At 27.5% G+C, this 12,866-nt stretch overlaps 1 protein-coding gene across 2 annotated transcripts in view; it reads right to left on the bottom strand.

The window, feature by feature from the left end:
• LOC129966174 (uncharacterized) overlaps positions 1–12,866 on the bottom strand; it is a 448,724-nt gene that overhangs the window by 231,494 nt on the left and 204,364 nt on the right. For both annotated transcript variants that reach the window (XM_056080579.1, XM_056080587.1), the window contains exon 4: positions 10,567–10,833. In XM_056080579.1, coding sequence (XP_055936554.1) covers positions 10,567–10,833 — 267 coding nt within the window. The remainder of the gene's footprint in view (positions 1–10,566; positions 10,834–12,866) is intronic.

Here is a 12,866-nt window from a genome sequence, read left to right as displayed (position 1 = left end):
TGACCTGTCATATCAATCTTTAAATAGCTTCCTGGACTATGGCTACCTCTTTAGAGAAAAGAAATTTTACTTAAAAGAAAATCTGGTGTCATTTCCTTATAATATGCTTAGGTAATCATTCATATGTACGCTTCTTGCCCAAGTAAATGGCTTGATGGCAGCAACTCCATCAATCAAATTTAAATTAAGCATGTGTTGGAAAACCGTTGCGAAGATTCTTTTATAAAAGTAATTTTCTTTATCGTATGGGCATAATTTCTTTCAGAATCCTATATTTTTTATTGTTAACTTTTGAAATGCGGAAATGGAAGTTAATTCGAAGTATTTCAGTTGTACGATTTTACTTCTTTGCATGTATAATTGTTATTCGGGCCTTGATAAAAAAAAAAATGCTAAAAGTTCATTTGGTTCTTAAATCTGACCTCTGTTGAGGCTTTAGAAAATCTTGAAAGGAATCTTTTAAAACGACATTTCCTTAAGTATCAGTTCGTTTAATATAAGTTCCTTAAGTATAAGTTCGTTTTAATGTGTTGTTATTTTGTAACATCTATATTGCGATATAATGTCATTATAAAAGTCAAAAGACATGCCACTAATTACTGACACTTCATTCTATTTGAGATATTACAAAGATTTCATTGGTGTATTCTCAATTTTTTGAGGCAAAAATCTGCATGTGTTTATTTAAAATGCTTCTAAAATATTTCAATTTAGAAGTTTTTTGTTGATTTTTATTTATTTTTACTTTAAATTAAACCATTTATTATATGTAAAAATAAAAACACATTTGCACTTCTCGGTAATGTGTTATTTATATTAAAAGTCGGATTTATCAAGTAAAAGGAAGGTGTACTCTCAATTGTTTGAGACACCGTGCATCCAATTAAAAACCTTCGCTACAATTAATTGTTGCTATGTTCCAGATGTAATTTAAAAACCGATATCGTTAGAATATTGCAAGACAATTATACACTCACAGAATAAACACAATAAAAGATTTTTATATTTTTGAAATTTGCAGTGTTTTTACTGAAATAGAGTGGAATTAATGAGAAAATGAAATTTCATTTGACTAAACAGAACATTATTAACTTGAGCAAATCATGTAATCCATATTAAATTTTTAAAAAATAATTGATCTAATTATTGGGGATGCTCTTATTATTGGAATTCAGCGAATTATGAACAATTTTAATTATTTAATTATAATACAATGTATTACCGGATAAAATTATATAATACTAGAAGAAAGAACTTTAGTTTGAAGTATTTTTACATTTACTTGTTAATAAACATGAATTCTTTTTATTAATATTCCTAGAAATTCATTAGATAATATACTTTTGTTAGAAAAAGAATAAAAGGGAATTTGTTCCAACACTTTTCACTTCGGAAAACTAGTTTTAAATTACAAGACAGCGTACGGCAGCGATTCATTATCCAAACATGCGAAGAAAGAAAGAACCATGGTCTTTTTCTTACATGTTACCGTGAAAATATTAAGTATAATATGTTTCCTTTGAGCAGAAAAATACTCGTATCTTCAATTAATAAATTTCCATCCACACGTATTCAAAAGGAAAACAGGAATAAATAACCAAATAAAATGTAATTAATGAGCAAGTGAAACTTCCCTCCGCTTAAATGGCTAATGATTAATACTCACAAAATACTCCGATGTATTTAAATTAAAGTAACAAATCGTTCAACCATATGCTCAAGCAGAAAAAAAAAGGAAAATGCAAAGGCTGGAGAAATGTAATAGAATCGAAATTAGAGAAATTACTGAAGAGAGTCAATAAAAGCCATGAATCTTAATTTTACTCACTGCATCTCTTTTTTTCCAGAACGAAAAAGAGTAAAAACTCAAGGTTCCAACAATTAATTTAAACTAGGATAAGAAGAAGGAAAAAATTATCAGTTCGTTAAAACTCCAAACCACAAAATCCAACCAAATAAACCCTGATATTTGGGTATCATAAAAGTAAATAGGATTATACTGGGAGACTTTAGAGGAGGGCGCCCAAGACTGCAATTAAGGTGGTTGCAATTACTTTTTCGGATTTTAATTTCGAAAAGGGGGAGGGAAACTAAATAGCTTACAGCTAATACTGACCCAAACCAAAATCATCAGCAAAGAAAAGAGGGTGACAGGCTTATTGCAATCTTCTCTTGAATGCAGATGAGGTTTTTATTTTTATTATTTTTTTATTCCTTCTTTTATTTTTATTGTTTTGCATTCACTGGAGTCGCAGACCCGAATAATTAGCTGTTTGAACTTGACTTTTGAGTCGACTCACTTTGTAAACATTTCTTATACCGAATTATAACCTAATAATTACGTTCTTTCAACAATGAAATGAAATATTAATCAGAGCTTAAGGCGGCAGAAGAGAATATGCTCAGGAGTCTCAGTAATTTATTATTACTTCCTTTTGTTTTTCGACTTTTTAATTTTTATCGACTTTGCTTTTTTGTTTTTATTAATTTTATGCGTTGGGAATGAGTAAGCAGGTAAAAATTGAATACTTAAGCAATAATTTCCAAAAAAAATTTGTTTCAATTTTCTTGTTTTAACTTTTATTTATTATTGTTTCTTTTATGTAACGAATGAAAAAATAATATCAAAAAAAAATAAAAATTGCTAATACAATATATCGTCTTTGTTATAAATTTTTTTTTCATACAGTATTATAGAAAAAAAATTGAAGTAAAAATACTTTTACTGTACTACATATGCTCTCAAATTGTTGTAAGTGATCAACTGATAAAAATTTAAAATAAAATATTATAATAATTGGATCCAATATTAAATAAAAAAGCTATATATGGTATTTCTACAAGTAACATTTCAATATAACAGGATCATAATTATATACATCTTTAAACATATATTCAGCGACAAAATTTTATTGAAATTAAACTATATTATAATTTTTTATTTAACGTGACCAAACGATATTTTAATTTTCTTATGAAAGAATTATCAATGAATGCATTTTTTGAACGGAAATAAATAATTATGGCTTCATAAAATCTTAATATTCTGAATTTTTCTTTTTGAATTTTTGGAAATAAATATTTAATTTAAAATGCATAATAACCTGCTTTATACCGAGTTTTTCAGACTCCTGGATAGTTTCATTTCCATAATATGAATTATACATTCAAAAAAGAACTGCATTTATCTTTTATGATTTTTTTTATCCACAATAAACCCTTCCGCATTGGATTTTTTATGTACGAAATTGTAAATGGCGCTAAGTATAACCAAACACAAATATTGAATAAAATATTCCTTATTTGATTGAATATTCATAAATATTTGATTATTTGAATGGAATTTCATAAATTAGCGAACATTTACAGAAATGTAGAATGTTTACAGTCAGAAAAAAAATTGAAATATAATTTTTTCAATATTTTACACGAAAAATAAATTAATTTACTTTTGTTAGCAATTTTTACAAATAAATATAGATATCTATATAATTTTGACATAATAGTTAAAAAAATGCATTGAAAATCTAACTTTTAAGACTGCAATTTCTTAAAATGATGTAATCAAGATTTGAATTCTTCAATTAATTCAATAAAAGTTAAAAAAAATATATTTCTTCAGCAAATACAAAAATAAAATGCCTAACGCTTCTTGAAGTGTTTTAACAGTCCGATATTTCAGATTAACACACAGTTGCTGACAGTTTTTCCTCCCATTTTTTTTCTTATATTAATGAATAATGAAGTCCTGGGGATATTTTTTCGTCGGTAACGTGTATTGATCTTGGCAGAAACATAAGATATAGAAAAAATTAAATAAAAATAAGAAAAATCAATATTTGCAATTCAGGTTTTTTCTTTTCGATTATTTTTATTCTTTGTTTTCACTAGTGAGCATCGTTTATCAAAATTCTCCAAGTTCCTATCTTTTTTTTTAATTAGCATTATAAAAAATTCAAATTTCGGTTTTTTTTCTTTGGCAAATAAAACTATTATTTGCATTTTAAATCAAAGTATTTGCCTGGCACAAATTATGAATGTGATGAGAGTAGCAATGTTCGATTAAACAAATAAGCAAATATTTTACATGAAATGATTAATGTCATAATTTAGAAATTTCAAGTTCATAGTTTTTAATTAAAAGCAATATATCACAGCAAGTTGTTTTTAATTCTTTAATAATATATATATATATATATATATATATATATATATATGTGTGTGTGTGTGTGTGTGTGTGTGTGTGTGTGTGTGTGTGTGTGTGTGTGTGTATGTGTGTGTGTGTGTGTAACAATACTTTAAAATCTAATTTAAACTTAATTTCCTAAATTTTAACTCAATTCAGCACATATTAACTTCATTCTAAAATATTCTCTTATTTCCTGATCGCATTCAACCTTTTCTGTTTAATTAATTCAATAGGAGCTTTATAAAAATGCTTACATTTGCACTTTCCATGCTCCGAGTGAAGGGATTGCAAGGCTTTTAAAAAAATCACTATAATTCCCTTGCCTGTGGTCGACACGTGTAGGAAATTCCTATCAAAATCTTACAATATATAAGCACTGGGAAAAATATTCTCTCTCTCTCTCTTTTACGTTAATCTGCTCTTGTATCGCGCTGAGACGTGCTTTGTCCGTGTCGCTTGTACCTCCTGGGATGGAAATAAGACGAACTTAAAAATTCAAAGTGACTTCACTGTTTTCAGCCATTTATCGTTGCACACACGCACGCACGCACGCACGCACGCACACACACACACACACACACACACACACAGAGACAGACACACACACACAATCTCTTTTTTAATTTTGTGTTCATTTTAATATTTAAATATTTCATTTTTTATTATATTTTAAATAGAAGTTAGTTGCTAAAAATTAAATTTACCCTGAAACTGAAAGAGCATTCGAAGAAGTGTTTTTAAATAATTTGGTAAATGATACAAAAATTCCATTTTGCTATTTTAAAAAACAAACATAGCTCTAAATGCAATAAAGACAACGATTTCTAGATACACGATTAGTTATAAAATAAATCATTTGATTAAAAAATTAGAATTGTTTCAACTTATCGAGAAAAGAAAATTTAATCGATTATCATACCAATTTTCTCTAAAAATATACCTTTATTTAAGAAAAAAATAAATAATTAGAGAAAGCTTAAGAAAAAAGTGAAACAATCTGGCTTAGTAGCGCTTTTTATCAATTTTTTTGTGGCATTAAAAGGCATATTGGACGAAACAGTCTTTATTTCTTTGATTGTGGTTTCTACTCTATTTGTACACTGATGGGGGGAGGACAACACAAGTACGAAGATGAGAAGTCATCGAATAAGAAAGTGGGTTCTCGCTGCTACTAGGATTATAGTAATGGTTTTTCAAACTTCCTCCATTATAATGAAAGTAATGTGTTCTCTCTTGAAGTGATTCCATCTTGATTAGTAAAGACCATTAGTTCCTGTGTTATTGTCGCAACAGTTATCAATCATTTTACTCGTACACCTAAACAGGGAGGGGATAGCTGTTTAGTGTGTAATGTTTACTAAATTGCTTTTTAAACTGAAGAATACATTATAGCAATTTGGGTCAACTTAAAAACTACTAACAATTATATTGAATTTATTAATGGAAATGAAAGCCGTAAAAATCAAAGAATAAGATGAATAAACCCAGTGTTCCTCAACTGTAAATGCAATGAAGAAACATAGAAATAATGGTTGGAGATAATTTAAATATAATTTGTTAATTATTTATTAAAATGCATTCAAGGGTTAAGTTAAACCTTCCAGCAATTTCATTTCACACCTTTTCATATGCTGAGAAGAGTAAAAGAGAAATTCACAATATTATAATATAAATGATACAATATTAAAATGAGTATTTGCATTGTTAGTAATCTTTTTCTTTGGATATTTTTTTAAAATTTTAATATCTTTATTTATACGTAAATAATCTTTGAGCAAAATTTTTCTTTTAGCTATTACGTCAATTCTTTTTCCGTACGGAAAATAAATGTTAATAATAATACAAGGTCTGGTTCGAAATTATAAACAAAACATTCAATTTTAGTTTTTTTTCATGTTAAATGTAAAATAAATCGATTTGATGATTGATATTACTTTTTCAATCACAGTGGTCAAATTAAGTTATTGTAAAGCGCCTTAAAATTGAGTTTTAAAAAATTAATTTATGGAATCAAATATTACAGATTTATTAAATAAAAATAATAAATAAAAATATGATTGGAAATAATTAGGATGTCTTTTTACCTCTTTCTCCTACTTATGGTGTTTGATTCTTTTCTTATAAGAAATATAGCTCAAAATAGACTATATGACTAACGCTTTGCATTAAAAAGCATGTTTTATACATTTACATTTTCAATGGAAAAAATTTCGAAAACCACCGACAGCATAATTTGCTACTAGTTGGAATAATTTACTACTATCAAAACCTAATTTGACCGGATAATTAACACTGATGATGATAAAATAAAATTTCACATCAAAGCTCAACAAATTCGGATAATCAGGTCAAATTCCAATTAGTTAGTTTAATCGACACTTGTTCCGATTAGTGCAATGCTTTAATCAATCAAGTTAATTGATCATCAGGGCATGTAACACAATAAATTCTATTCTCTGAATGATGTATCTCGAAAAGATGCTGACATTTCCAATTCAATGTGTTACCAAAAAATATGATGATTCTGCTAATTTTTAAAAATTCCACTTTTGCATGAAGGTATATAAAAAAATGATATAATTCTAGAAGATAATTGTTTAATCTATATATAGTTTAGTATATAAAAGTTCGGTTATAAAGCAAACAATAGGGCTATTTTGAGACGAATCTCGTAGTTTTGAACCCTGGTTAGACGACGAGGACGACACCTGAGCTGGCATCCCTCTCGAAGCTTCCACATCAATGGGATAATTTCATGTAACTATTTCAAAGGGTTACTAAAAATATTTCTCAGCAAAACATTGAGCCCACGAGAAAACAAATGGGATTGTATGAAAAAGAAATCCCAACAATTCCTGATTCTAAACTTTTACATATATAAGAAAACATTACGACAGATATAATGAAATTTTGGAAGGAAATTAATTAGAAAATAGTGAAAGTTTATTGACCTGTGTGTTTTATGTAATAATTTATGTAATTTCAACAACCACCTTTGGTTTCATTCTTTCAAATGTATAAGTTCTGCATACGTCTGTTTCAAAGTTTTGTAGAATATTTCGCTAAAATGCAGCCACCATTCATCTTTAATGTTAGAAAAGTCGCTTGATTATATGTATTCAGCTGTGTATTCTATTATTGAGCGAAGTTTTTTTTTTCTGCCTTTTTATGGTTAAAATATATTGACAAAAATATAATCATCAAAAATGGGAAAAATGACTCCGAATATCTTGTCTTTGAATACACTTAAGAGAAATCAGAAAAAAAAAATCTATACCGTGGCATATTCACAATCTTCAAAAAAAAAAAAAAAATCAATAATAATGCTAACTTCCACATTGCTTCGGAAACATAATTATAATCATTATCTTGTCAATACTAATAAAAAAATGTGTCCCCTAATTCCTGTCATTTAGTTTCATATGAAAAACAACTATTGTTGCACGGCATAGAGAAAGAATTTTCGCTCCTACATTTTTTTTTACAGATTACAGTTTAGAACCGGAGTGTGCTTTGCTTAAAATAAAAAAAAATTGTACTTTACTTAAATTATATCAGAAGGTCACTTTAAAGTATTATATAAATTTTTTCAAGTTATTTTTGATTGTCGTTTGCTCTTTTTTTAACTAAAATATTTGTAGCATAAAATAAACCAATCTACGTATAGTTTGTTGTGTTTCATATTTTATTGTTTTCATGATTACAGTTGATTACATTGAACGGTGCATTGAAAAAAGCGCATAAAAACGAACACAAGTTGCATTTTACTTTCAATAAACTATTATAAAATTGTACGGCTATAATAAATAATTAGTTTTTTTTTCCTTTAAAAAAAACTTTTAAAATGAATGTTAAGTCATTATAAATATCTCATTCTGTGTTTAATATAAACTCATTATATTAATTATTAAGTATTAAATTTTTGAAGCAGATTATAATTATATACGTTATTTTTGTTTTAATTAATTTGAAACTGAATGAAACATTTAAATAAAATCTAATATCCATGATTTAAAAATTTTTTATGGTAAACTTTCTAACGAAATGTGTTATTCTGGGATTATTTTAAATCCTGCAAATATTTATCTACTATCGATTTCTCAGAATTAATCCAAGTTGAATATATTATTACAAATGACATTTAAAAATATTTTTGTATAAAATTATAAACAAAAAAACTGGTAAATTATGAAATATTGAGATATTTTGTGTTTATTATTTATCGATGACGTAAAGAGCTATTGTAAGGTTTCACTTTTTTGAGACTATCGCTTTTCGAAGATTCTGTCTCTTTAAGGGGTGAAACGCAGTAGGATGAAGGCATTTATGGAATAACTCGTCATTATTTGCCCTTGATTTCCAACCAATTAAATACTTTTTCGTTCAGTTTTTTAAATTTTTTTTATTATTATTTTTTTGTTTCCCACATGTAAGTGGGTGTCGAATCGTTTATGGCCATACTATTCTATTTTAATTCAAAATTGCGTATTAATTGCTTATATGGCTAGTTCAAGTGGCAAAAATGACACAAAGAATATTTTATATAATATCATTAAATGTGTCTGAGATTATCCAACGTAAATTTCAAAATGTTATTAAAAAATTCAAAAATAAATAAAGAAATGTTTTAACATAAAAAATTGTTATTTTGTAAAAAAAAAAAAAAAAAAAAAAAAATCAATTATTAAATTTTAAGAACATAATTGCATTTATTTATCATAATTTAATGTTTAGGCCACTTACAGTAAATAAAAAAATTTCTAAAGGATTTTATTACGAATTATTTTACACAATAATACGAGTCATACGAAGTTTTTGCACTTTCTAAATTCCCGCAAAATCCGAGTTCACCTTATTACTAAATGTAAAAAAAGTCCTTTTATTTTTTCTCTCGTCCCTATTTAGATTAAATAAACGCATCCTGACGTATGCGCAGAAACGCTGAGGAGTTTTAAAACGTGATGAACAGTATGTGGTAGCATGTTTCTGTTTGAGATTTGCTTTTGGGATATGTTTGGTTAATGTAATATTGAATAGTTTCATAATCGAATTTTTCAATAGTACATTTTTTTAAAAAATCAGATTTATTGATGCAGTACAACTGAAGGTCTTTGATTAGTTTTTGGATGACAGAGATTCGTCACGCATTTGTTTGGCAGAGGTTACGGATGCGAGTCTAATTCGTTACTCAAACTAGGTCAAAATTAAGCATGTCTATTTTTGTTCATGACACGAGTGATTGATATCAATCGTAAGATGATGCTTCATTATAATTTTAATTAGTATATATATCATATCGCTCAAATAATCACAGTGTCTACTGATGCTGAAATGATCACAGAAATCCACTGACTTTATATATTAGTACCTGGGAGACAAAGTTTCACTCTGAAGGTTTTTTATTGTTTGTATTTGCAAAATCATGAATAAAATTCTATCCTATGACTCGTTTAAAGTTATAAGCGAAATATAATTGAATTGCAAACACGGGATTAGAACTTGAGAAAAATGCATAGGAACCCGAAACCTTAACCACTATTCGATACGTTTATGAGTGTTATGTATAGCCACATGTCAATATTTAGTTATAAAATAATGTTTCTTTTCATATAAAATGAAGTTTTTTAGAAAAGACGCCTGTATAGATAAACTTAAAAAGCTAAACCTTATCTAAATATAAAATTTGATTCAAATCATTAAAGCCCTTTCCGAGATACACGAAATAAATTTATATATATACAAGAATTATATACAAGAATTGCTCGTTCAAATGTATAAAATTCTACGCATCGTCAAATTAAATCCTTTAAAATGCAAGAAATTTTTTCAAATATATCTGTACCCAAGGGGTTAAAAATTTTAAAATCAATTTTAGATATTTATATAGAAAAGAACGAAGTCAAAATAAGTAATCTTAATTCAATATTACGAATGGTTTTTAAGTATATTGTAAGAGTAAGGAAAGGTATACAAAATCATTGTGATGAAACACCATATACTTATAATAAGAGATAGGAGTTTCCATATTAAAATAATTTAATTATCATATATATTAGATGGATTAAATTAATTAGTATTTCTCATATTCTACAAGTCTAATATATAATTACGACCAACTTAGATCAATGAGTTATAGTTTCAGGAAATATTTCTTTCGAAAAATTCAAAGACACATACAGAATCTCAGAATCTCAAATCATAAACTCAAGATATATGTAATTCGACTGATACGCGATTGACTTTGAAAAACTTGACATTAGTTGCAACATAGATCATTGTATTTGTGTTATTTATTAATAGATACTTTAAAATAATCTTTGCTGAAAATTTTTTTTATCATATATATTCAATAACAATTCAAGAAATATGTTTCCCACCTGTTACACACTGATTTTCCAAATATTCCACCTGTCGCAAAGATTTCCGGAAAGCTTCAGGTGCTGTTCGGCGATCGTGCCGGCTTAGAACACAGGTGTTCTTGAGGCGGTCATAGCGAGCTGACCGACATACGAAGCTGTCTTCGATATTGCACTTTTCCAAACAAACATCTCTTGATTCTATGTTGGAAAGAGGTTTGTCATCATACCCAAACAACTGAACTCCAGGAATTCGATCGAAAGACCACTGTCTATGACATGGTGCATCTGTAAAGAAAAAATAGAAACATTAGAATGAACATCTTTGCAATAAAATAATGTACGATAAACAGAAAAAAAATTTTTTTCTAAAAGAGTTCATTGTTAGTCATTACAGTTCATTGATAACTATGTTGATTTTTGCTCAGAAACGGATTCTTTTTTAGTTTAGTCTAATCAGTTAATTCCTCTTGTCGGTTGTGTTTATTACAAACTTATATATTTGAAACTCAAATTGTTAAAACCATATGCAGAGTTTTTTAATGTAGATTATCATTATCTCCAACAAACATCTTTTGCAAGAAAATTTAAACTGACGAACATATCTTGTTTATTTGCCTGAGATTTAAAGCAGTACGGTACCAACTTTGTATGAAATTAGGGATTAACATATCATTCTTTAAGCAAATGTCTGATCAATCAATTTTATTAAGCAAGAAAATAAGTCATATTCGTTGATATCAATGATAATTTGGCTGTCAAATAAAGAATTTTATTGTCAATGGCAATGAAGTTGGCAATTTTTATTAAAAACAATTGTCATTTTCATAAGAAAATTATTCTTTATTCTTCAACTATCTTCATTCTGCATTATCATAGAAAAAAATGAAGAAACAATTTTTAATAAAATTGATTTTTTTAAACCCACTTTTAACCTCATCTAGTGACTAAAAAAATCATAAATCTCAACCGCCTAACTCAACCGCCAATGACTGATTGCAAGAATTCGAGGCATTCGATTTAGGATGTCTTCATTTTGCAAACATACAACTGAATATATTTTTTATTGAAAAGAATTGCAGCTTATTTTTGATAATTTTGCATTTTTTATAACTGAAGAAAAAGATAGATTAAAATTACAATATTTTTTTTATTTATTTAGACGATGCACATATTGGGAGAAAATAGTATTCAATGAATATGAATGTTAAATCAATGAATGAATCATGAATGTTAAAATTTCATTTAACATTAAGTAAAAATATATTTCAACAAAATCATCATTCTCTTTTTTTTAAAAAAAAAATTGTGATATGTTAGTAAAGAAATGAAATAGATTTGTATCATAATGAGAATTGCCTTGCAATTGTCACTGCCTTGTAATTGTGCATGCAGTTCAGAATAATTTCTATTGAGTCGTTAATAACTGTCAGAGTCATCTAATAATTTCACATTAAATTAATATCTGAACTAAGACATTACATCTGACTCGGATTAAAGTGCGTATGAAAAGATATTATTTAAATAGTCTGAACATGAGGCGTCAAACACCTTCCAATTTCGTGTTGTAGCAACGTGCTGAAGGACTTAAACCTGCGAATTTCCTATATTAAACGTCGTGTTGACGATGTTCGGTGGATGTACGTTTTTTTACACCCGAATCAAAATAAGTCTCGAACATTCGTGGCAAACTATTTGTTTATGTGGACTGCAGCTAAATGGCTGGATCATTTTACCATACTAACCAGTAAAATATTTTCCGCAATTCACTTTCCGATTTAACTAACTAGAACAATACATTGTTAATACTGCAGGAACAACAATTGTAACTCCTTCAGCTATCAATTTACTAGTTGAATCAAGTGAAAATGGAATTAGCATTGACCACTCGAAATAAAAGAAACATTTCTCTCTGTAACCAATAAATCCTTTAAATCAAACGAAAAACATTAAAAATCATTCCATTTCATACAGCTGATGAACAAAAGTGATTGCCCTGTTCTTAGTTCAAAACCTTTTCCCTTTATTAATTCATCAATTGCAAAAGGTACTTGGCACATGTTCAACGTTTTAGAATATAAATAAAATGACCTGCATTTAAGACAAATAATTTTTTTTTAAATATATATTTAGAGCTATTCGCAGAATTATGCAGTATTGCTTTCTTTCAAAATACCTTTATAATTCTAGATTAAATAATTACATATTTGGGAACGAATTACAGCTTGGAATGTTGTATTATTTTTGTCAACAAAATTCTTTTTCCTTACTCGTACTCGTTTAACTAACGGAACTTCGCGTGGAATATCGTGTAATTACAT

This window comes from Argiope bruennichi, chromosome 1 (assembly GCF_947563725.1).
Source record: "Argiope bruennichi chromosome 1, qqArgBrue1.1, whole genome shotgun sequence".
Classification (NCBI taxonomy): Eukaryota; Metazoa; Arthropoda; class Arachnida; order Araneae; family Araneidae; genus Argiope; species Argiope bruennichi.
Note: the sequence above shows the minus strand (reverse complement) of the source record. Positions and strands in the feature narration are given on the sequence as shown.